This window comes from Poromitra crassiceps, assembly GCF_964638095.1.
Source record: "Poromitra crassiceps genome assembly, chromosome: 25".
Classification (NCBI taxonomy): domain Eukaryota; kingdom Metazoa; phylum Chordata; class Actinopteri; order Beryciformes; family Melamphaidae; genus Poromitra; species Poromitra crassiceps.
The window spans coordinates 18723587-18750055 of NC_139649.1; the positions used below are offsets into that span (position 1 = coordinate 18723587).

Genomic DNA, 26469 nt, shown 5'->3' on the forward strand with positions numbered 1-26469 from the left:
TAGGCCTTAAGTGTGATTCTTGTAATAGCGCAATATCTATCTTCTTCCTGCGTAGGAAATCTAATATCTTTGAACGTTTGTATGGGGAGTTAAGTCCCCTAACATTAAATGAAACAATATTGAAATGTTCTGGTCTGCCTATGTTGCAAATATTCCCCTGAATCTGTCGTCGTGAATTGGTGGAATTCTGAATTACCCCCCTCCCACAGCCACCCCCCCTCCCTCTCACCCCCTTACCTTGTAACATCTGTGAGCGTCACTCAGCAATGTCTAACACTGAGCACTGACTGCCCCCCCTAGCACAAAAAATAAATTAATTTGGTTCTCACAGATATAAATAAAAACAAACAAAACAAATAAGATCAAGTCTAGCCCATCAAAATTGTAAAACTGCAACTGGGATCATCCCTGTCAAAAGAACACCACAGCACAGCCTCCGTTTGAGCCATAGCACTCTCAAGGCAACAACGACCCCTAGTGGTGCAAAAATTAAAATTAAAAGCCACCCTGCTCCCCAGAATGTAAACAGTTTGCGTCGCCCAACGATGACGTCATACCATGTGAGCCTCAAAATAAAAACAAAACATCACTAAAGCTGCAATATACATTACCTAAAGTTATCCAAAACAAGTTAACGTTCTCCAATCTCCCACCCCACTCGCATTACAGAGTAACGTTCGGGTGTGTCGAACAGTATCTTAAAATTAAATGTGTAACTGCAACTTTCAAGAAGAAAAATAAATTCACACCTTGTAACCAGTCAATTTCAATGTGAAAGAAATCAAAATATTCAACATCACCCACACGATGTGCCAAGTCCGTATCTACGTGCAAGCGCAGGTTATCCAAACCGAAACAGTTCCACCTCCTCTCACTCCATGTCCCCGGATCCCACTCTCTATCTTCCCGCACCGATCAGATCCGCCAGGGCCTCCTCCGCCTCTCCTGCCGAGTCAAACGACATCCTCTTGCCCTTATGATTCACCTTCAGGATCGCTGGGTATATCAAAAACGATTCGATCCCTTTCTCCCGAAGCTTAGCGCGGATCTCCCTGTATGCCTGCCGTTCCTTCGTTGTCCCGTTGCTGTAGTCGGCGTAGAATTGCAGCTGGATGCCGTCTTGCGCGGGCCTGGCCTTTCGTGCCCCGTCAAGGATAGCCTGTCGGTCGGTGTAACGAAGGAGCCTGAAGATCATGGTCCGTGGTCTCGCGGTGTTGTTGGAGAAAATCCGGTGTGCTCTATCGATCTCCAACGGAGTGCCCTGGTTGTTCTTGAGCGTTGGGATCCAGTTAGGCAACATCTTCTGGAGATATCCACCCGGGTCGTCCCCCTCAGCGCCCATAGGTAAGTTAACGAGCCGCACATTATTCCTCCTGGATCTATCTTCTAAGTCATTGAGCTTCCTCTGTAACTTAGTCACCTCCGCCATGCAGGAGGTAGTATCTTTCTCGTTCTTACGCACGTTAGCCTGGAGGCCGTCCATCTTGTTAAAGACTGTGCCGAATTTTTTATCGTGTATATCCGACTGTTCTTTTAATGCACGGAGGATATCGCCATTCTCTGTCATTTGCTTCAATATGGGCTCGAGGGCTTTTTTGAGCGAGCTCTCCAGCATGCCGGCTACTGTTTCATGCAGCGATCCCAGCTCTGTTGCTATCGTTTCTTTGACTAGCTTAGCCATTTCTCCTGCTGCGTGGGGTGGTGGTGGTGAATCTGGCGGCTCATCACCTCGGCGGCGTGCGCCAGTCCCCAATCCTCCCCTAGACTGATTTTTCTTGTCCGCCATGACTTTAGACAACTTTTCTTCTAAGGCTGACCCAAAATAATGTTTTCTGTGAGCCCCAACGAGCGTGAAATAAGGGGGGTTTAGGCAGCGCTCAGCGTCGTGTCGCCATTTTGCCTCGCGCCTCACCGGAAGTTCGTCAAATGCATTATTTTTAGTAAAATAACATGTCAAATTTTTCGGGCGGCCGGCCGAAGGCCGGCCACCCGAGTGGGCCCGGCCTTCGGCCGGGCATCTGCACCCTTTCCTATCTAGGATGCACCCCTAGTCATCTTGTTCTGGAACCGGCCCTGCTCTCCATTTCATTTGCCTGTTTTTGAGGTCCTCCAATAGACGAACACTGGAGTTAAGGGTTAAGTGAAAATAGCCGCCCAGGCCCAGTCGGTATTCTTTTATTTTTATGCATTTTATTTTTATGCATACAGGGAAGGAATATATATATATATATATATATATATATATATATATATATATATATATATATAGACCTTTATTTAACCGGGTTGGTCCCTTTGAGATTAAAAACCTCTTTTGCAAGAGAGACCTGGCCAAGAAGCAGCACAAGGTTACAGACATACAGTTACAACATAACGCATCACCACAATGCTTGCATACATTAGGCAACTAAGAACCAAGGATTAAAAGAAAAGCACATCAAATTTCACATTGAAGGCAGGCAGGATTCAATGTACCGTAGTAATGTTACCACTTACGGGTCAAAACACTTACAGACTTTAATTTTCCTCCATGACTTTTATCCTAGCTTTAAAACCATTTAGATTCATTGATTCTGAAGCTAATTCCAGGCCAGAGGGGCAGACAACTGGAAGGCCTTTTTGCCGAACACAGTCCGAGCCTTTGGCACGGTCAGTATACCCAGCAGGACGCTTTTTTGAGAATTGATGGAGAAAATGTAAGTTCTGTTGGTTTCATTTCATAATCAATCAGCTATAATTGCATATCACATAGTTAAAGACAGACAGATAATCATAAATTCCATTCCACTAATAGACAGCCTACTGTATCTGTTGTCCTGTGGCATTGAGCAGGTCACAGTGAGTGACAGGCTGCAGCCAGACACACACACAAGCTGCAACCTTCAGGTGATCTTCCTACAGGTCCTCCCTCTCCTCTGCTCTCTGCTCTCACTATAAGATCTATGAGCAAATGTTAAATCTTTACTGGGTTCATGTATACCTGAGATGATGCGGTCTCCCTCTAATTCTATTTAGAGATATGTTTGGCTACAATACATTTTCATAAGACAAACTTTCCTGGACTCCTGGCTTTATTATTTTTGACGTCTGGTCACTGGTCTCATTTGGGCTTGAGAGACTATCTGGTTAATACAGGAGAAGAATGATGTTATTGATACAAATTCCATCTACAACCAGAATCTAACTGATAAATGCTGTTTTCCTGCAAGGTAATGAATGAGCATATTGGGAGCTCTCCCAGAATGGCCTTATGAATCAAGAGGTTTTGTGTCTGTATTAGCTACTAAAACAAACAGACCCATCCCCATTGAACTCAATGGATGCTAAAACACTTTGAAGCTTCATATATCAGATCTATCCTGGAGGCAGATAGAAGTACCATATCATTCTAAGCTCACTAAATTGTGCTGTCACCCACACTTGAACCAGCGAGCGTAAACAAAACCTGGGATGAATGAAGTTAGCTTTTGCTTGGACAGGTAGCAGCATAGAAACCCCCTCATCTGTGGTCTAATAATCCATTATCATTATATAGCATCCAAGCAGCCCAGCTCTTCCCCAGGAGGAGAATGCACATATACAATCACACTCAACATCACTATCACACACACACATGCACGCGCGCGCACACACACACACACACACACACACACACACACACACACACACACACACACACACACACACACACACACACACACACACAATTGCTGTAATTGCGCCTTTATTAGTCTCCCATTCACACTTTTTACAACCCCAGGCACAGAGCAGCCTGCCTCTCCCAAAATGGCCTCTAAAAGCATTGGGCTGTCATAAACAAGGCCCGTCAGTGCAATTAGGCTGAGTGGCCGGGGGGAAGCTGCCAACATGTTCAGTAAAGTCAATTAGTGTACTTCATTAGAGTGTAGTGAACTAGAGAGGCTGCAACCTGATGAACTGTGCTAATGAATGCTTCATTTTATTAGACATGTCTGTATGACTTGTATTAGTATTTCAAGTATCAGCAATGTTTTTTGTTTGTTTGTTTGTTTGTTTGGGGGGGGGGGTGCTATTGCAAGATGGGAGACATCTGGCCTTAATAGGAACATTTTGCAAAGTAGATGAAATGAGCCAACACGTGTCTTGGAGGCCTTTCTGCTATGAACGCTTTACCATAACTGTCACATTTAGACTAAAAGCCTTTACATGCTTGTGCATCAAAATCCTCGCCGAATGCGCAGAGGGGTGCGCTGCAGCTGGCGAGCAGCTCCTCGAAAATGTGAACTTGACGCAGCTGATGCGAACAGCACGAGTATAATATAATGTAGATGGGGAGATAACAGGAGAGAGTGAAAGCTAGTACCAAGTATATGCACTACATTCTCTCCTGCTAACCTCTAATGATTAGAGGTTAGCATTAGCAATGATTTCAATGATTAGAGTCTAATCATTGAAATCCTCGTGAAATCACACTATTTTGCTGGGGACTCCCGTGCGACGCCTCATCAAGCTGACGTTCGAGTGGGTCTAGCTGCCACCGGCACGGCTCCAAGTCGAGGCTATCGCACTAGCACGGTCCCCGCCTTAATTCCCACTGCTTCCTGCTTCCTGCTTCTGGAGCCACATGATGTTCTCTTGGCTGACCGGGGGTTAAGTCCCAGCAGAGCCTGCGCTCCTCTGCTGCCTTTACTTTGAAAGTTGCAGCCTTCCTGTTGCCTCGGTAAATAAAAGAAACAAAGCGAGGGAACTGAGACAGGAGTGAGACCTGAACATGTCGCTGAAAACGCTGATCAGTGGCATCCATGTCACTTTCTCCAGGAAGCACAGGCCAGATGAGAAGCAGCAGGAAGCACAGGCCAGATGAGAAGCAGCTCCAGGCCAGATGAGAAGCAGGAAGCACAGGCCAGATGAGAAGCAGCTCCAGGCCAGATGAGAAACAGCTCCAGGCCAGATGAGAAGCAGCTCCAGGCCAGATGAGAAGCAGCTCCAGGCCAGATGAGAAGCAGCTACAAGATGAGAAGCAGCTACAGGCCAGATGAGAAGCAGCTACAGGCCAGATGAGAAGCAGCTACAGGCCAGATAAGAAGCAGCTACAGGCCAGATAAGAAGCAGCTACAGGCCAGATGAGAAGCAGCTACAGACCAGATGAGAAGCAGCTACAGGCCAGATGAGAAGCAGGAAGCACAGGCCAGATGAGAAGCAGGAAGCACAGGCCAGATGAGAAGCAGCTACAGGCCAGATGAGAAGCAGGAAGCACAGGCCAGATGAGAAGCACCTCCAGGCCAGATGAGAAGCAGCAGGAAGCACAGGCCAGATGAGAAGCAGCTCCAGGCCAGATGAGAAGCACAGGCCAGATGAGAAGCAGCTCCAGGCCAGATGAGAAGCAGCTCCAGGCCAGATGAGAAGCACAGGCCAGATGAGAAGCAGCTACAGGCCAGATGAGAAGCAGCTCCAGGCCAGATGAGAAGCACAGGCCAGATGAGAAGCAGCTACAGGCCAGATGAGAAGCAGCACCAGGCCAGATGAGAAGCAGCTACAGGCCAGATGAGAAGCAGCTACAGGCCAGATGAGAAGCAGCTACAGGCCAGATGAGAAGCAGCTACAGGCCAGATGAGAAGCAGCTCCAGGCCAGATGAGAAGCAGCTACAGGCCAGATGAGAAGCAGCTACAGGCCAGATGAGAAGCAGCTCCAGGCCAGATGAGAAGCAGCTCCAGGCCAGATGAGAAGCAGCTCCAGGCCAGGTGAGAAGCAGCTCCAGGCCAGATGAGAAGCAGCTACAGGCCAGATGAGAAGCAGCTACAGGCCAGATGAGAAGCAGCTACAGGCCAGATGAGAAGCAGCTGCCAAAGACAAACACCACTGGAGGCTTGGAGCCAGCCTGCTATTATTCCTCATCATCATAAATGTCACCACTTTGTGTCATAAGTAGCTCTCTTGGCATCAGCATCTGACGACACTTGAAAATGATGTGAACGAGGACGCTGATAGGCAATGACATAAATAGAAGGACTAAATCAAAGCAGTCTCTCTGTCTGTCTCTGTTTTCTTCTCTCTGATGATGATGCCACTCTGACAGAGAAGTGGAAATTCAAACAACTACCTGAGATAACCACCCGCTTAGTGTGCCGCCCCCACGCCGAAGCAGTTCCGAATCTCATCTACCTTCTGCCTGCCTCTTCTTCAGAGCGTTTCAGAACATTGCGTAGTATTTCTCACTGCCAGGGCGTTTCTCGTGAAGTCTGTCTGGGGGGCCTCCGGTGGTGCTGCCTGTCCACCGCCTCCGTTTTTAGGTGCATTTGGTGTTCTTGAAGTGGAAAAACAAACACTCTTCTCCCTGTCTGCCAACACATCCCACCCACTATAGTGCTGCTTGCCATTTGTCAGAGTGGTTCAGAATGTTTGACCTTGCTGCCTGCCAGATCATGTCATGTCACTTGACATTGACGTTTGCCGCGCCAACGCCTCCAATTCTCCACCATTGAGACACTAGCATAGTAACGTAGCAAAGATGGGTTTGTTAGCTCCCTCATTTTCTTAACAAATATTCAGTGTTTGTTGGGATGTAGGACAAGATGAAGGACAAGATGAAGGACAAGATGAAGGAAGTATTTACAGGCAGCAGATTCTAGAGATCATTCTGATCAAAGCTTCTTTTCCCCTCAAGAGGAATGAAAGCGAGACACGCAGGAGTTCATCTGTCTGTCTGCTTTTTGAAGAATTGTGAATACGTGTCACAGTCCGCACCAAGCAGCAGCAGCAAGGATTAACATCGCTATTTTGATTGGCATACCAGCAATAAGAGAAGACATTTTTGCCGTCCAAACCATTGTTTGGTCAAATCAAAAGTCTATTGTGCTGCAGAATCTGCATAATGCTCCGGATTATAGTCCCTTCCCCAAAGACATGGAAATGACCCAAGTTCCTGTAGTGAGTGGAGTGGATGTAGCCTGAGGAGGTCATCATGTCTGTCTGCGGTTGCAGAGGAGTTTTGGAGGAGAGTATGGGGTGATGTGCTGAATGTGTCACAGCCACAGCCTCCGCTCACCGGGAGCAGCGGGGGAAACTCAGTCTGCATTCTGATTCCAGGGGCAGGCGAGGCATGTCAGGTCTGGCTCAGAAACTAAACAGTACCCTCTATTGGATGACACGGAGATTGCGCGTGGTGGGCCCTGACCCCGGCAGAGAGGCCGTGGCTAATGTGGGGATGGATGTTGCTGCTGATGCTCCACCAACAGAGTCTAGACACTGTGCTCCATCTGTGACCTTTCAACCCTCTCCAACCACTTCAAGGAATAGTTCACACAAACGTGAAAATTCTATCATCATCTAGCTCACCCTCATGCCAAATGAAACACAGGTGAAAATTTTGTTAGTCCATAATAATACTTTGGGGAGGTTGCCGGCACAATTTCGTAGCAGCCTTTTCTAAACCAATTTTAGTCAATGGGGTTCTGTTCTTTAGACTTCCAAAACAAAAACAGCCAACAATCACACTGTGAAGAGAAACTATTATTTGTTGCAAATCATTCCGCTGTAGTTAAAGGAGAACTTCACTGAAAAACAACGCTGATTTATTTTGCACACGATATCACATTCATTTAGTTTGACAGTGCTACGTGATATTCAACTTAATATGACTCACCTGGACAGATGATACCTGATACCTCCATGCACCCATCACTCCCTCTCTGACTTCCCGCATCATTAGTTTATGGCTGGTTTGAAAAAACAAACAACACAACAACAACAACCTGGTTGTTGACAGCAGGTGTTCAAGTGACAGATGATGATGGTGGTGGTGGTGGTGGTGGCTTATCACATTATATTGACAGACACTCCTACATTATTCAAATGAAGAAACATCACTCAAATAGGCTACAGCAGGTCATTTAGCTATTACAAACACTACTGCTGGCAGCGAGAGGTAAGATTTAATTGTTAAATTATTGTAGGTGGCTGTTACAGAAAGAACCGTGGATGTGTTTTTCACTGATTCATGTTTTTTCATTTTTGTTTGTTTGTTTGTTTGTATGTTGTTGATTTTTTTCTTCCAAATTTCAGAAACAAGCTGTGGGGAAATCAAAATGTCTCACTTAGTTAACGGCACTGAGTGCTACTACAGCTTGCTAAACAGTTACTACTGCGACGACAGCAATGAAACAGAGTTTGACTTTGACTTGTGTGACAAGAACTGGGCCGGTGTTGTCTTCTGGATGTCTGTCAGTGTTGTTTCCACTGTGTTTGGGGTTCCTGCGGGTGTTGCTCTCCTCTGGCAGGTGTTTCAGAGACACAGGAGGGGGATCCCCTTCACCCCCATAGACGTCTTTCTGTTAAACCTCACTGTCATGGATGTACTTTATTTGCTCTTTAATCTAGCGGAGGTGTACAATTATCCGTTCGGCCGTAGCTTTACGTATGAAAGAGTGATGTACTTCTGCAATTCATTCAAAGTGTGTGGGAGACCTCTCTTTATGACTTGTATGTGTCTGGACTGTTATCTGGCTGTGGTTCATCCCGTCACCTATCGAGCAAGAAAGAGTCTGACTCCCAGGGTGCTGATGGCTGTTGTTGTTTGGACTGTCACCTTTGCTATGGGCTCTTTATTTTTTATGATTTATGAACCGGAAAGTATCGCCCCAATCTCGGTCATCATTGTCACTATCCCGGTTATTGGATTTTGCCACTTCTCCATCCTCTGGACTCTGAAGAGGTCCAACCCCGGAGGAAGAGACATGCACCCCCAGAAGAAGAAAGCTCTCCAGATCATCACCAACAACCTTGTCATTATATTCATGTCCTATGTTCCTCCAGTGCTAGTTTACTTAATAACCGTCTTTAATCTGGATAAAGTGACCTTCTGGTGCTCTGTGCAGACTCCAGTACTGGCCATCACTACATTAGCAAGTGCAATTCTGAACGTGGTGTATTTGAACAATCTAGGAAAACTGGACTGGCTCAAATGTTGGAAGAGAGAATGAACTTCAACTAACTCTGTTTCATAATAAAGTTACATGAGGTTCATCCTTTTACTAATTTCTTATTTTTCTTTTTGCTATTTGTATAATTTCATTTATCCTGGGTGTAGCTCAGTTGTTACTGTGGCCCTACAGCAAGGATAGTATCAAGGAGGTTTGATATCTGGACGTCCCTATGTGGATTATGCCTGTGTGTGATTGTCATTGAGTTACTTGAAAGTCCTATTTGTTTCCCGTTACTTGAAAGTCCTATTTTTTTCCCGTGGTGTTTCTGCCCCTGACACCACCACCCCCACCCGAAGATGCAAAACTATAAGACACATGCTTACAATGCAGATCCTGCAGTCATTTCTACTTTAGTGAATGGAGCTGTGATTATGTCATGCAACCTCCACTCATCAGCCCCTCCCTGATTTTCCACATCATTATTTTAGGTCTGGCTGTTGACAGCTGGGTTTTCAAGTGACGGATGGCGATTGATGATAATGGTGTGGCTGATCAAGTTTGCATATTCACTGGCACACCTGCAATGCATTCGTCAAATGTTAAAAACCTCACTGAAAATACACCACGCAGCACTGTCCTTCACTACAATGGCAAGTGCAATTCTGCCCATGCTATGAAAAATAGACTGGCTAAAATGCATGGAAGAGAAAATGAACCTCATGCAACTTTGTTGCCAAAACATGCAAGTAATGGGGCTGTAAATTGCTCCTAACTGGAAGTATGAGTTTATTATCTGTGCTGCTCCTGTGATGGACTGACAGGCTGTCCATGGTGTGTCTTCCTTCCAAACAAAGAGTAGCCTATTCATCTCATTTGATTGTCAGATTATTTATGCCTGCTAATATCGCTTAATATGTATACAATTATGTGCCACATTCATTTGTGGGTCATTTCATATAGTTTCAACAACTTTTGTTTTTAACTTAGGTTGACAAATAGATTTGGGGGGAGGGCCTCACTGTAACTTTCCTAACTCTTTGTACCGGTAACTAATACTATTAAACTTTCGCAGTTGTAGGCCTATTTGTCACTTTGTTGAATCATTTGTCCAATATTTTCAAATCAAGTTAATGCTGTTATATATATCTCCTTGCTTTCTTTCCTATTAATCCTAGTCATATTTAACATATTATTTAATAAAGCTAAAGCTGAAGGAGGATGAGGATGAGTACGGACAAGTTAACACTCTCCATCCAAACGCAGTCAATTAAATCTGAAATAAGCACCAAGTGTGCTGAACACTTAAGTACTCCACCAAGTTCTGGCTGAAACTTCTAATCGTCTTTCGACTGTGGAGTTTTATGTAAATGAGCCTTGGTCATCACCTCAAACTCATCATAATTACAGGTTGAAAAAAAAGGGTGAAAAAAGACAATTAGTGTGATTTGTTCTGCGCTACTAACTGCCGAGCAAAGTTTCACTTCTGCTCCTTCTGAACGCGCCTCTCTTGGGTCAGGAGTTGAAGCATGAAACTCAAACATTCTGGAGCTGTAACTACATACAGCGCTTTTCAAAGGGGGGTCCATGGGCCGCTAACTCTTTGAGGGGGCTCCAGGGGGTCAGCAGCAAAACGAGGGCGAGTTTAATTTCATAGTTATTTTACCGGCTATTTTGATAAAAGGTTTCACTCTCCTCACTGCTGTTATCACCCCAGCCTCAGTACAGACCATTATAATCATGTACCAAACCATATCTAACAACAGCCTTCTCAGATATTCCTTGGGGGGGGGGGGTTATAATCGTATTGAATGAGGTTTAATGCAAACATACATAGGGGGTCCTTGCTATGAACACATTTGGGAGCTGCTGAGGTAGAATAAACGAGGCACACGGGCGCAGTGTGACAGAACGTTTGGCAAAGCTTCTCAGTACATGTAATAAAAACAAACAGGGGAACAGTACAAAGGCTCCGCTAAATATCTTTGAAAAAACATCAACAGCAGCAGATTCAAACACCTCAACAGCAGCACGTTTCAAGTGAGAACAGCGTCAACACATCTGTGACGGTGAGATAACGATGTCATGTGTGACCGACCTCAGTATGCTTTTTACAACAGTGCAAAAAAGAAAAGAAATCCACAGATTTTGACAACCAAATGTAGACACCACTTATGCAAGGATTTCAAAATAATTTGAGAGTAAAAACACGAATAGAAAAAAAAAACGTCCTTGATTGATCTACTCCTTCACGCTCCTTTGAGTGTCACAAAGAGAGAGAGGTGTGCTGCACTTTCAGGGTTTTCTTGGCGTTTTGTTTTTTTTCCTCGGGAAGGCCAGAGAGTAATAAGCTTCTCTCAGTGGAGATCTCACAACAGATATTTACCTTTCTAGAATTTTATCCCCCACTAATGAATCCAGCTCCCCAAGGCTCAAGGCATGGAAAACTACTCAGAAGTAACTCGGAGCACAAAGCAACAGCACATCTGGCAATTTCACACTTGTAATGGTAGTTGAGCAGTAGAGCTCCACACTGTACACAAGTAATGACAGGTAAACGTGAGTACCGTAAATTTCGGACTATAAGCCGCTGCGGCTTATCTATGGATTTTTTCCAAAAAAAAAAAAAAAAAAATCTCTTTTTTAGCACTCTTTCTAACTATAAATCCACTTCTGTTTTAATTTCCTCTCTTGCCCTCTTTTCACCACACCGCGGACACTGTGTGCACTGTAAAAAAAAACACAGGTGGTGTTGTGTTATGTTTTGTTGAAATGTTAATAAATGGGAGCTTCCTCAAACAGCCATCTCTTTCCCGACAATCCCCTCTGTGCATGAACCCTTACATATGGTAATTAAACATTAAAACACAATTTAAAAAAAAAACATTAAAACACCTGCGGCTTATAGTCCGGTGCGGCTTATATATGTAACAAACAGGCAATTTTGCTGCTGCGGCTTATACTCCGGTGCGGCTTATAGTGCGGAAATTACGGTACATCAGATGATCACTGATGCCAGTGTGAAGCTTTTTACGTCACTAGTGCGCCTACTCATCCCACAATATCCTCGGTCATTCACGAAGCTGGAAGCAAATGAAGATTGGTTTGACGCTGAGGTGCTTTTAATCCCACTGTTGAGAACTGGCATTTATTTCCCTGGAGACAAGTCTTCAAAGACCTCAGCCTCCCGCTGAACACTGCTGCTTGGATTTATGCAATCCACGTTTTATTTCCTCAGAGAGCCTGGGCAAATTTCAGCAGCCAGAAGACAGCGGGGGTAAGACAGTCCCGTAAGCCGACCTTCAAGAGCACCTTCCAGGCCTCCATGTGGAGACATGGAACATGAGAAGATCTGCATTATTTTAGTCCGAAAAGGTTGGATCCTCAGCAGGTTTAGGTTCTGATGGGAGGACAACGTGCCCAAAATGGATTTAGTCAGCCAGATAGACAAGCCCATCAAAATGGGTGAGCTTCTTCTACACAAGAGGCCTGCCAAGTGCCAACACACATCAGTTCAAAAGCCACATTACACTGTTGGTACCTCAACATTTTGGGAAATAATTTTCTTGTGCACATCAAAGCTGGCAACAGCATAAAGCAGGCTAAACAAATGAACATTTTTAGCCAAGCCGCTTCACACACATTTTCAGAAAACAATGACATTAGTGGTATGAATGTGAAAAATATAATCAAAAGACGTTCAAGAGGGACATCACATAATGCAAGAGGTTATCTGATACATTCAAAGGCTACCTAAGGAGTTGAGATGTCTCCTTGGCAAATAAGCAAGACCACAACGCGTAAAAATGTTAAACATTTATTGCCGTTTCTGAATACCGCATTGAAAGCAAATGCATTCAGAGTATACACAGAAATTATACAATTATATATGGTTTCACAAAGGCAGTGAACACATACTGTATTACAATCTACAAAAATCTACTTTACAGAAATTTAAAATTCTAAATATCAAAAAGTACAGCTGCAGAAACAGGTGTAGAACTGTAACCAGTAACTGCTCTGGATATCTGTCTGTGAAACAACATGGTGACATCACGATACAAAGAAAGCGGAAGTCATCTTTGTACTTACAGCTGGTTTTGGAAACTAGAACTGGCAGACAGAACAAAAAACATACTCCAAAATAGGCTGAAATGATCATATAAATTATGGTGGTTCTATGCATCCAAAATATATAATTTTACATAGGACGCCTCTACAAGGTAGCATGTCAGAATTCTTCAGTGGGGTTGGTAGTGTATCATAGCAAAAGATGGTTAAAAAGAATATAAGGACACAATGGAGAAAACTACTTCTATGTCTCCCATCTCACACAGAAATGGACACGTAATAATAATAATAATTATAATAATAATAATAATAATAAAAGATAAAATTTCCTTAACAGCCGTGGTGGCACTTGAGCAACATAGTGGTGGTTAGTTTAGGTGTTGGGGGCTGAACATGTTTAGATGTGCTTCAGTCAAAAACATAAATGCTAGTAGCTCATTTATGTCCAGAACAGCATAAAGAATGAGTGGCTGGTGTGGCTTTATTCGGACCCTGATGGTGTGGAGCTGATAACCAATGGGGCTAGGGGGTACAAAACGTAAGACCTCCACCTTTCCTGTCAAGATGTACAAACGGTTGAAGTGAGTGGAGAAAAGCGAAAGAACCAGAACACAGCATCCAACCCCATCTAGGGGGGGAAAAAAACCTATATTCAAGAAATTCCAAGGCTGCTGAAACCAATCCCTTTGGAAACCGACAAGTCTTCAGGGAAATTCAAAAATAATCATAGAGGATAAAAGTAACAATAAAATATTCCAGTAAAAAAAAAAAAAAAACTTCAAATGAAAATGTATTTGTATGCCCACATCAATGCCAGGTAGCCATTTTGGAGGAGTGTCCAAAAGCGAGACAAGGCGTTCATCTTGAGTATGAGGTGCAGTTATCCTCGTCCCCAGTGACGGTCAAGCTGGATTCATGGACAAATTGTTTAATGGTCACAGATGGCTTCAGGAGGCCTTCACTCTAGTCCTGCTCCATGGGCTCCTCGGGCTCCTCACTGGCCCCAGTGTTCGAGCTGGCACTTTCCACGTGGCACTCTGTAGGGGGCTCAGTCGTACTGCTGGAGGGAGTGGGGGCTATGTCTTCTCGGGCCGCCGCTGCTGCACTCTCCTCTGTGCTACTGCTGCTACCACTGCTGCTGCTGCTACTGCTGACTGGGTCACTGTTGCTCTCCTCACTGTCCCTGCTGGTCTCAGGGCTCTCCAGTACAGCAGTGGGGGCCTGTTGCTCAGTCTGGTCCATGTCGCTGCCCTCCTCCTGGGAGCCGCATGGCACCTCCCTCTCTGCCTGCTCCGCCTCCTGGCCTGGGCCCGCAGATACCTCTGCCTGCGTGCTGCTTGTTGGCTCTGTGGGGAAATGGATGGAGAAGGATTAGTTCAAACTAAAACCCCGGGTATTCTGGGTAATGCAGCTGTAGATTCCCTGCCTACAAACACGAGGGTCGCAGCTTTGAGCCCCCGTGTCAGGTAGTCTAAAACTAAATCACCAAGCCCAGAGATGTGGAAGGGTTAAAGGCTGGGTCAGCCTGCAAATGATCCAGTGTCCTAATCCTGCTGGTCTCCTACTGAATTCATTCATTTGTCAGGGACTGGCGTAAATGTTTTGCTTTGTAAAGGACTGGCGTAAATGTTTTGCTTTGTAAAGGACTGGCGTAAATGTTTTGTAAAAGACTGGCGTAAATGTTTTGCTTTGTAAAGGACTGGCGTAAATGTTTTGTTAAGGGCTGGTGTAAATGTTTTGTAAAGGACTGGCGTAAATGTTTCGCCTGTCTTAGAATAAATACTGCTTGTACATATCATCACTGTCGAGTGCGACCCCATTCTTTCAAAGGAGTCTGCTAAATGAAATAGTACTCAATCCCGCCAAGACCTTCTCTCACGTGTTTCCCCTCAGTCTTACACTGTCTCAATGAAAAAGAACAAAGGAAAAGTGAAATGGGAGGATTGCCCACTCTCCATTAGACGATTACAATTAATGTCAAGGGGCTGCTTAGTGCATGAGACCAGTGAGAGTTATGGAAACAGCCAAACCATAAACTTATGACGGGAATCTGTTCTCTCAAGTTCAGCTTTGATCATTAGCCTCAAACCATCATCATGTCATATTATATACATATAGACTCCCAAAAGTAAAAAAAAAATGTTGGGGAAAGAATATATAGATTGGCTCATGAAAAATATAGAAAAAAGTATTGATTAGGCATCAGTTTTTAAATCAAGGTAGCAGAACCAGTACCAAAAACAATGTTCGTACAGATTTCTAAGAGTAAAATCCAAACATTTTTCAAGCACTTTCAGAGCGCTGAGAGGAGAGCAGAGCTGAACAGAAAAATGGCCCTTTTCATTTCAGAGCCCATGTCAGTAAATCTAGCTCCGGTCCACTCCTGCTGTCTGCTCCGTGTCTTATGTGAGACGCCTGGAGACAATAAATATGATGACGGAATCATTTCAGGTATTAAAGATGTTTGGTTCACACGAGTGATTGTGTAGATGTTGAATTGTCTAAATTATGTTGAAAGCACTTTTCAAGGTATACATTCAAATTCAAGCATATTCCTAATCCTAACCTTGAAAACATGTTAAAATTTTCCCCAAAATTTCTAGACTTTGTACGAACCCTGCGAAAAATTTCAAATGCTTCTACAAAAGCCCTAGTCAAAGCATTTATAGCTGAATTTGACACATGGTTTTATCCAAAATGTGTTGGACAATTGTAACTGTGAGTGCATTTTCCATATAGGTGACCCCAGGTGGAAGTCAACTTTGTCAATGTTAATTCCAAGCTCTGCCAACTGAGCTACATAGGACCATGGTAAAAAAAAATAAAAAAAAATGCTGCCAATCAGCTTAAAATTAATATTTCTTAAAAACCCTACCTTGGTCTTCCACTGTGGCAGCAGTGCTGGAGGCTTCATTCTCCTCGCTGTCGTTGGCTTTCTCCTCGTCCTCCTGGACCATGGCTTCTGCCTCTTTGGAGACGCAGGCACCGTGCAGAGGTCTTCGTGAGTCTACCTCCTGCTCCTCTTCTTCATCCTCATCGTCGTCGTCGTCGTCGTCCTCGTTGAACTTGAGTCTCTTCACCTCATGCTGCTCGGCCTCCATGTCCTCCTCCTCATCCTCGTCCTGGTGCTTGTTCTTCACCGAGCTTCCCAGGGTAGCCCCCGACGCCGATACCTCACTGACAGAAAAACAAGATATATTGAGAGGAGGAAATACAAATGTGATTAGCATTAGTTTATGTAACAAAGACATGGAGCGTGGATCTTTGGTCATGCCGTGGCTTCCAACATACTCAGACTCTTCGTCACGGTCTTCATCGCGGTCTTGCTCTGTGATGGGCTCTTTGTCGTCTGTACTGTCTGGCAGACCGTTTGCTGCTAGCGAGCTGACCAGAGACACCTTTGGTCGGTTCAGCGGCCGGGGAGTTCCTGGACCATTCACTTTCCTAAAATAAAGCCGACAAAATGAAGAGAAAATTAGTTAGTAAACAAATTATCAAATGACGAGAACACACACATATCTATATATCTATATACAGTATGTGTGTGTATACACACACACACACACACACACACACACACACACACACACACATATATATATACAGTATATAAAATTGTTTTTGTAAGGCAGTTGGGCAAATGGAACTGCCACCTAATGATGTCAGGCCAGCTGGGCCATCATGCCATCAGCCCAGCAACAAGTGGAGAAGGCCCATTTAAGAATGCCACTTATCTCCTACTAATCATGAGCCCAAAATGTAAATTCATAAAAAGAAATCAACCTGCACCATGCTCTTTAACCATGATAGAATTTAGGATCAAGGACTGAATGTGTCCCCAGTATCACCTCTCTGTAAAGGCAGATGACGTGTTCCCTGGAAGCATCACTCCATTCATTCTATTGATTCCACTGCATCCATTTTTCCTGCACAAGACAGTTCAGAAAAAGAACAAAGTCTTAATCCCACAGATAGCATCATTCTTACAGTTCAGTGTTTTGTAGAGAGAGACGAGGTTAATTTGGACACCACACTTACTCTGATGTTGGATGCACACAGCTTACCACCATTACATTCTAGAGGGGAAAAAAGACATAGGTCTGGTGTTTGAGCAGGTTGACAACTTGAGAATCAATGAGACAAACAGCCATCCTGCTCAGCACTTACCTTCTCCACCCCCCGGAGGAACTTTTCTGTTCCTGTGTAGTTCCTCTTGGGTTCTGTGAGCAGCTCGCACAGGCGCTGGATTGTAAATGGGATTCTGAAACAAGGAGAGCAACAGAAAACATCTGTCATTTAGAAAGGCAGTTAAGTGTCTAATTGCCCTCTTTCTGCTCTAAAAAATAGCCCCAACATTCTGCTTCATCCTTTCATTTGGTACGGGTGGTGAGTACTCTGCCTTGGCTCTCTGCTAAAATGAGAGGAAAAGTCACAGGCCGAATGGAAAGGAGGAGAACAGGGTAACTACTTAAGTACCACAGAACCACTTTATTTTAAATGGTACTATACCAGCATTTTGCATAAATGATCTATTTTCTGAATGGCATCCAACAGAACATAAAGACTGTGCTTTTAATGATTCAAGGGAACAGAGATCTGGTGGGGTGTGTCTAATCTCTGTGTGGAAGTGTGAGAGCTAGCTGTGTCGCTCAAAGAGAGAAAAGGTTGTGAATGGCAGCGGCTGATCACTACCTGTAGCCACATTGTAAAGAAGCAAGGTGCACTAAGTGAAGTATGGCAACATTTTGCCCATGTTGCATTGTTGTAAAAGATGTTTCTGTTTTTGTCAGCACAGCAAAAGCAGATCATGGTATTTTTAAGGTTTAACAAGTACAGTGCTAGAAGCTGCCTGATCCTCCCTGTGATTCTGTAAAATTCAGGAAAAATATCTAACTACTTTAATAGGGCAGCCATGCAGCTGTCCTATTGCTCAACTGCACATGCGAGCACTAGAACCGAGCGTGCAAAGCGCGAGATATTTCTAGTAATAATAATGTGCAATTGTGCACACAGTTTAAAGCTGCACACTGGTTTTTAGACAGAATGTTTTACCTTTGAACAGTCAAAGTAAGCGTGTGATTACAGCATTCTCCATATGAGAATTTATTCATGCAAGTGCCAAAAATTTAAATAATAATAATAAGTGCATCATTTCCTTTGGCTGTCTGAGGAAGAGTTTACAAAATTGAAATGTGTTGCAAAGCTGCATGTATTATATTAAGCCTTTTGTCTTCTGGATGATGTATTCATTTAGACCAGATCTAACCATACTATGAGACACATGGAAAAGCTTCAGTAGATGGTGCTATTGTGTTAAGATGACAAAATCTGCAATAACAATAGCATTTCACGATAGTATCATATTATTGGAGGACAAACCGGTAAGTCTATAATAATGATTATTCTATACATTATTGATCCACATAGAGCTAATTGTGTTTGCCCCTTCCAGCAGGTCAAAGGTCAGGTCAGCTACAGAGCATCGACCACTGGAGCTGGTAGGGACTCGTTGACTTGCTCAAGGAGACTTCAGCAGAAACACTGTTTGCTGACAGAGGTTGAACCTTCTTTCTGGCAGACAGATGGTCTGTCTAACCAGCGGGCCAGCGTGCCTCTGAATCAGAGTGCTTTAGCTGGGTACCTACCCATTGTATCCCTCCACTATCTTCAGGATCCTCTCCTTCATATCCTCAAATGGAATTGACTCCACGTTGGGATTTGACAGGCCTCTTTGCTCAGGTGCTGAGGCTCTGAAGTCATCCATCACTTTCTCCAATTTGAACAGGAAGTAGTCCTTAAACTGAGACCACTGAACCCTAGAAGAAAATGGCATGCTGGATAAGCCTCGACAGACTTGAGCATAGCATATATAGGGGAAGTATATGTGTGTGTGCGCGCACACACACACACACACACACACACACACACACACACACATAACAAAACAGTGACAGATATAGATATGGGGCAAAACTAGACTTATCCCCCCAAGCACCACAGCTGCATAAAATTACAAAGGAAACTGTGTAAGAGTGCAGGAGAAACCCGCAGAACTAGGCCACAGCACACATGATGGAGGACACAAATGCAAAGGATGTATTTGAAAAAAGACATGAAAATGCAATTACAGTAGCATCCCATTTGTACAAGATTCAGAGAAATTACACAATTTTACTATCAACTACAAATTAAGAGAATGCACTAATATATCGCACATAGGACTGGGCAATATATTGATACACGATATAGCTAAAAAGTATATTGATATAAAATATTTCATATCAGTCGATATCGATAATTATTGATCATTTTTAATAACCCGTTTTTATTAATAAAAGAAACATGAGAAGAAAAGGAGGTTTGCATTTAACCACTTTATTTTGAACCACCTTATTTTCAAGGCACACAATTGGTAATTGTAATGCTAACACTGTCACACATGTATGCTCTGAGTGCAAGCATGGTGACCTTTTATTTTGATGACACAGCCTAGCGTTGGCAGCCTTGTCAAACAAAAAAGAACCTTTATTTAACGTGTATTTCAGGGTTGTTTAACGTTAGGTGATTCAGTGAATGAGCTGCCCCGCATTCCACAAAGTAACGTTGGAGATGTCCGCATTTGTGAAATTAGTGGAAAGACTGCGGGCTTAATACGCTGTCAATTCATGTTAACATGAATTGAAACTCATTCACATTGAATTCTTTGTAACGTTTATAGACAACGGTTTTCTGCTTTCGGCGTCCCTTGTATTGACAATTTCCTCCACGTCTTCTCCCTGCACTCATTTTCTCTTCCGTGTTATTGTTGATTCACTTGGAGGTGTGTGGTGCCGGGTGAGACCAAACATGCTGTTCGCGTCACTAGCACTGCCCATTGTCAAGGGATATGATTGGCTGTTTATGAGCTGGGGCGGGTGCATGCTCGGGTTTGTCTGTAAATGATTGGCTGTCTCCGTGTCACTCGTAGCATGCTGTATTAACAAAGGACATGATAGGCTGTTTATGAGCCACAGACCATGGCCACGGAGAAGTGCTCTTGTTTTTTTCATACAGTGTATCAAACGGCTCTATCGAGCCATTTTTTTATTATATTGATCACGTGTCTATCGCGATATATATTGCTATCGTTTTATCGCCCAGCTCTAATTGATACTATATCGATACTGTGATATGAGACCAGATATCGTCTTAGATTTTGGATATCGTAATATCGTGATATGGCATATAACATTGTCTTTTCCTGGTTTTAAAGGCTGCATTACAGTAAGGTGTGATGGAATTTTTGAACTTACCAGACTGTTCTACCTGTTCTGTTATTTGCCTTTACCACTTAGTCATACCCACATTACTGATGATTATTTATCAAAAATCAAATAAAAACAAACATTTTGTGAAAGCACCAATATGAGGAATCAGCGTGACGTCACATTCACAACAACAAATCACAGCAAAACACCCGGAACCGCGGCAGCTACCTAGTATGAGTTGTGCCAAACAAAAAACTCAAAAACTATACATGACATCGCTTATATTTTGACATTCTGAGTGAGAGCAGAAGTAGCTCAAGAGTTTGATGTATAATATATGCATGTCATGTTAAAGTTATGTGAAGTGTCGCAGTTTTTAAAATGTAGATCTAGATCTATCTAGAGTGAGCACTCAAAGCTGGCTCCATAGGGTCCCATTGCCGTTTCCACCCGGAAATGCAGTTTGTTTACCAAAATGCTGCTCGGCTGATCCCTCGTATAGTCATCGGCTACAATATTGATAGAGGTATTTGGTCAAAAAATATTGTGATGTTTGATTTTGTCCATATCACCAAGCCCTAATTGCACAGTTGCAATTAACATGGTTTATAGCCATGAACAGATTTCAATGGAAACGTAAAAACAAATGTGTATACATGTGTGTTGGGCGGGGTGGGAGTTAACCATGCCATCAATAACATACGTTTTGTTACATTATATGGATTATGGATTTTACTTACAGGGTCTCTCCAGTCTTGGCAACATGGCATAGAAACTGCTCCAGAAGAGGAGTGCCCTCCTTCTTACCTTTCTTATCAAAATCTGAGAGGAGAGCAAAAAAAAGTCACCGAATGAGTAAACATGTAGCTAACTTAACGTTAACGTACTTGGGTTAACCAGCTGGCCTGGCCAGAGATGTACAGACTTTGATTGATCCTACTTGCAGTTTAAACTAGCTCGATAACTCTGTTGTGAAGTGAAGATGCTTTGGCCACCTGCGTTGAATAGTATGCATGACTTGCCCAACTACAAAAAAAGCTTGTTAGGAGCTATGTGGACAATCAGGCCAATAGAGCATTGGCCGATTAACGTTAGCTATTTACATAACTAACGCTAGCGCTGTGTGACATGCTAGCCGTTTAGCTAACTCGCTTGCTAGCTTCAACTACATTCATTTGAGCCATCTGCCTAGCACGAGAAGCTAAATGAAATGGCTTATAGCCGGCTAAGATTTGTGTGTATTAAACCAGATAAAGTAGCCTGTAATACTAGCCAATTGCTTCATCTCCAGCGAAGAATAACCGGGAGGAGTTGTCAGAGGGGTCAGATCAAATCTGGCAAGGCTGATAAAGGATAGCATTATTCCAGATACCGTTAGCTTCCTAGCCATTTCCGTGAGACTGCTTGTTCAGTCTGCTTGTAACGTTAGCATTAGCCAGTTACTAAGTAGCTAGCTGGCTAACGATATTACTTAACGAGCTACATTCCGTGTATTTTGATAATGTAACCACCGCATATAACAGGTGGTCTCGAGGAACTCAAAAACTGTCGAAATAAATTGTAGTAACCTTTGAGCGCCTCTTGAATCGAGTCAATTTCCATCATGTCGTTGCCCTCTGTCAGTCTTGTGGATGTAAAAGGCAGACTGGCGGTGGCTAGCTGCTGCTTAGCTGTGAGATCACACCGTCAGAGGAAGGACTAGTTTAATATGGCGCCGTGACGTCACTGCCTGTTCAGCAGCAGACTACATCAAAATACAAGCAGCAGAGAACATGACTTTGCGGAGATACTTGTTGCTCTATTTTATGGGTTCCCAGATTACTATTTTATTGACAATTTTTTTTCTTCTATCATCAGGATTATTTTTTAAATTATTGTATGGTGTTGATACTTGGTTGCATTCTGTTCAAAACGGTTCCAATTTACAAATTCAACTTATAAATTGACATTTCAAATTGAATCCTGCTTAGCTTAGCCCACACATTTCTCAAGGAAAGTGACTTTTCTATAGCTAAATCTATGAGCTAAATCCAGGGACAAAGCAACCAATCATGACTTTGTCCCTGGATTTAAAGCAACCAATCATGACTTTGTCCCTGGATTTAAAGCAACCAATCATGACTTTGTCCCTGGATTTAAAGCAACCAAGTTGTCCCTGGATTTTGCCACCAGACTCCCTGTTCTGCTCACCACACCTCTGATCCTGGTGGAGTTAGTCTCTTAAAACAGACTGTATCATCTACATCCGGCGAATGCAGCTATATACAGTCTGTACGTTACACCCCCAGAACATGCACAAGGAAGTTGGGAAAAAAACCTTCAGACTGGAAGAAAGTTCTACGGAATCCGACCAATCACGACACGCGAATGCGGCATATTGGATTCTGATTGGACTAATGAGCGGAAGACCCGCCTTTCTGCCGGCATATTGGATTCTGATTGGACTAATGAGCGGAAGACCCGCCTTTCTGCTTCCCATTCCGGTTGGTGCATGATTCTCTCCCACGAAGTACAGACGGTATGGCGGAAGCATTTGAAAATTGCGGAAGCCAACTCGTCTGTTCTAAGAGACTATGGTGGAGTAGCCTGGATGGAAAAACCTTGTTCAGAGTCTTCCGGCTATGGGCGGAAGACCCGGAAACAAAGTGCTGTACTCCAGTAGCCTGTACTACGAAGCTAGTTTAATGCCTTATCCGAGTAAGTTTGAGTTTAAACCTGGTTTAGCCGTACTACAAAGCAAGTTAACTTTCAATCACCATGGCAACTGACGCTGCAAAGCTAACCTGGTCGCGACCAGGTTAGCTTCAGAGGATAAGATCAAAATCCATGACAGACCCATATAATCGGCTCTCTGGAGTCACTCACCGTTCATATAAGATCGCCATATGAAAAATAGATTGCAGTCAACTGAGAATATAACAAGAAAAACATTTGTGGCTCTAGGCTACATAATTAAATTAAGCCTACTTACCACTTTATGTCTTAACAGCTCAACGATGCGTGGAGAAATATGATCACTATTAATCACCGCGGCGCATATCATGAATGGACCCTCAAATGGAGTGAGGGTGATATTCTCCTACATGCCAGAAAAGCCTATACATATAATATAGATATGGGATGAATATGGATAGCCCCAATACTAAATATGCAGGCTATTCTTGCATCTTTCAGCTGGAACTGTGTCCTGTAGGCTGTATGCCAATATATGAGCAAAAATAGGCTAGTTTTTATCAATGATAATATGCCCGCATCGTCTCAATTCAGTTCAGCAGTTTTCTCTTTTATAGTAGGCTATTAGGCTTTATACTAGGCTATTTTATATATGAATTATTCGATCAGTGCAACCACACACATGAGTGATAGAGATCATTATTCATTGAGCATGCGTTTCTAAATCTATGGTCTAAATAGGCTTACAGATTGTGGAAATGTATAGACTGAGACTGCTGTATTAATGTATGCAGCTGTATCAGACAGAAATCGCTGATCAAAGTAGCCTAAATCAAATGACTGATGTGAATACAAGCTGCTGCTTTAGACAGCCCTTCAGCAGACTATCCAACGCGGATTTTCATTCTGACATTAAATCGCGGATACATTAAATATCCGCTAAAACTCTGATCATGCACTGGCTTTCATGGAACGAGGAAATGGGTGTGGAAATGGGTGTGGGCGTGGATCAACTCAGCTGTTCATAATGTGATTGGCCAGCGCACCTCTTTCGCGTGGACGCGCGCCTGTGCACGAGCGAAAAACGTGCGCGTGCACAGGCAGATCCCAGGTCCACTTACCTAGTAAAAAACCAGCGTCGTAGTATCAGTTAACTAGATAGCTTTGATCCTGTTCAGTCAAACCAGATCAAAGGGACTTATCGCGGATCTGTTAAACTAGTTTCGTAGTACAGGGCTCAGGAAAATATTCCGCTCAATTCTTGCGTTCCGTTCAGAAAACATGGGCGACACCAGCATGGATGCACTAGTTGCACTTTATGGCCGATGTAGCTACCATAATGTGCCACTACTTGCTTTTGGTAACAAAATACCAGCCACTAGAAAACAACCTTACTTCTGGCATCCTGGTTTGTTGTTGTTGGTCTTTCTGACCAAGAGAACTTGAATGGTGTCATGTTGTAATTATGACTTCACAGCTGGTAATTAGGGGGCAATAATAATCTTTCTGTAGTGGATTGTAGGTTTTTGGGGTGCCAGCCGGAAATTAGCCTGACAATTTTGTGCCATGAACCCACATACATAAATCTGAACCACCAAGCAGAATGTAAACAAGCAATAATCAAAGCAACGATCAGAGGGAGAATGCAAACACAATATCCAGTGCACAATGAAAACAATAAACAACAAAAGTTAGAAATTCAGTTTCTTCAATTCAGTTCAGTTCTCAAATCTGTCAGAGTAAAGCCTTTCCCCAAACAAATCAATAAAGGATCTCTCCAAAAACAAAAATTAACCAAACAGATCGACTTTGTGCACAGTAGGTTAAGTTAGTTAAGCACAAGCAAGCAGGCTGCGGTATTTGACAATTTAGCTGGAGCTCAGTCAAACTTTATTTAACATTAGTTTTCATTGCGAATTAGAAAATGGTCAGGGGGCCACTCTGCACCCGATCAGGGGCCACATCTGGACGGCGGGGCGCAAGATGAGTATCACCAATCTAGTCAAGCCTTTTCATTGACCTTTGAAATAAACCACATTTATTGTCTGTATACATTTCTGTATATACAGTAGGCCATGTAACCACATGGCCTACTGTATATACATACAGTAGGCCATGTGGTTACATGCCTGATCCTGCGAGTCAGCCTGCTAATGAGCTTGACCCCTGTCAATCTGTCGCTTTATCTCTCTGTTGTCATAGTTTCAGTATGGTTTGTTGTAATTAGGCCTCTCATTGTCTGCAGCAATCTTGACTTTATGTTCTGTTCTTATCTGCATTCTTTTCTTTGCTGCTGCGAAAACCCAATTGCCCCACAGGGATCATAACATTTTCATCTGATCTAATCTAAGAGGGCAAAATGATGCCTGTTTTAGTTGAGCCGCAAGACCTCTGAAACAGTTTCTGTCAATAGTCCAGGTCTTGGCAGAATTTCAATTCATTGATGTTCAACATTGTTGGCTGGCACCTTGATGGGTTAATAATGCTATGCTAATGCTACTCTGTCAATATCTGCAATTCATGTGCAATACAAAGCTTATTACTGCTGCTACTTCTCATGCACCCTGTACATATTTTGTTATATTGAAATTTTGTGCTACCACACTTGGCTGTTAATACTGTTTATATCCTTATATCTGTTAATATATTTGAATCTTTTTATATATTTTATTATTTATATTTGTTTATATCTTGTATATTTCTTCAAATGTTAGAATTCTATAATTCTATTCTATTCTACTAGTGGACCTGTGGGAGCTGTAACCTGTTAAATATTGTTCTGCCATTAGACAAATGGTCATCTCTAAAACTTGCAATGCAAGGAATCTGTAAAAATAGAAAAATAAAAAATAGAAATGGCAACCACACTATTGCAGTAGCACAATGCTATTTTGTAATACAGCAATGCAATTTTAAAACATGTAGTTGGTGAGAAAGTGTGATTTACACATCTATTGTACATAGATATGTTTTGCATTGCTGAGTTGTTCTATGTCAGTCTACCTTTAAGCTATATTGCTTTATTGTTTTTCCCAAAGCCCCAGACAGGCGTTTCACAAAACTTAAATCCAATTGGAAGGACTGAATTTGTTTTAAACCCCGAAGGAGAGAACAGAAAGTCGGGAGGACTTTTCCCTTGACCAAAATTCTTACTACGGTTGCGTTCAAAATGTTATCTTTCTTCCCATAGGCTACAGCAGTTGTCTTCTTCTACTGAAAGGCGTAAAATAATTAAGTATTCAACTTTAAAGAAAATTGAATGCCACCAGCTATTAGTGGGTTACATAGATTGCCGTACTCAAGAGTATGTGGAAATTTGTCAAGTGGTGCACTTTGTATTCAGCTCGGAAATAGCCAGGAAAATATAGTGCAGCATCACAGTAAGGTCGTTTTACTTATCTTAGCATGCACTCCAAAGATATTGAACAACAAAAAAGTAATAAATAAAGAAATCGGTGTTGAGATGCAGCATCTATATGGCAGGGTGGGAGTGTGTGCGTCATCAAAATCGCAGTGTCAAAGGCTTTAAGCATACCTTTCCTCACTCTATAATTAGGATATTTAGGAACCAGTTTTCGAA

General features: G+C 43.0%; 1 protein-coding gene across 1 annotated transcript; it reads right to left on the reverse strand.

The window, feature by feature from the left end:
* Nucleotides 1–12725: 12725 nt before the first annotated feature.
* Nucleotides 12726–21861, reverse strand: ppp4r2b (protein phosphatase 4, regulatory subunit 2b). The gene is made up of 9 exons (XM_083660734.1): nucleotides 21785–21861; nucleotides 20957–21038; nucleotides 18615–18785; nucleotides 17137–17230; nucleotides 17008–17045; nucleotides 16818–16895; nucleotides 16261–16413; nucleotides 15845–16146; nucleotides 12726–14315 (listed from the first exon to the last, which is right to left on the reverse strand). Exons 1-9 carry the CDS (start codon nucleotides 21819–21821, stop codon nucleotides 13933–13935), a joined length of 1338 nt encoding a protein of 445 aa, XP_083516860.1. The 5' UTR covers nucleotides 21822–21861; the 3' UTR covers nucleotides 12726–13932.
* Between the last annotated feature and the right edge of the window lie 4608 nt (nucleotides 21862–26469).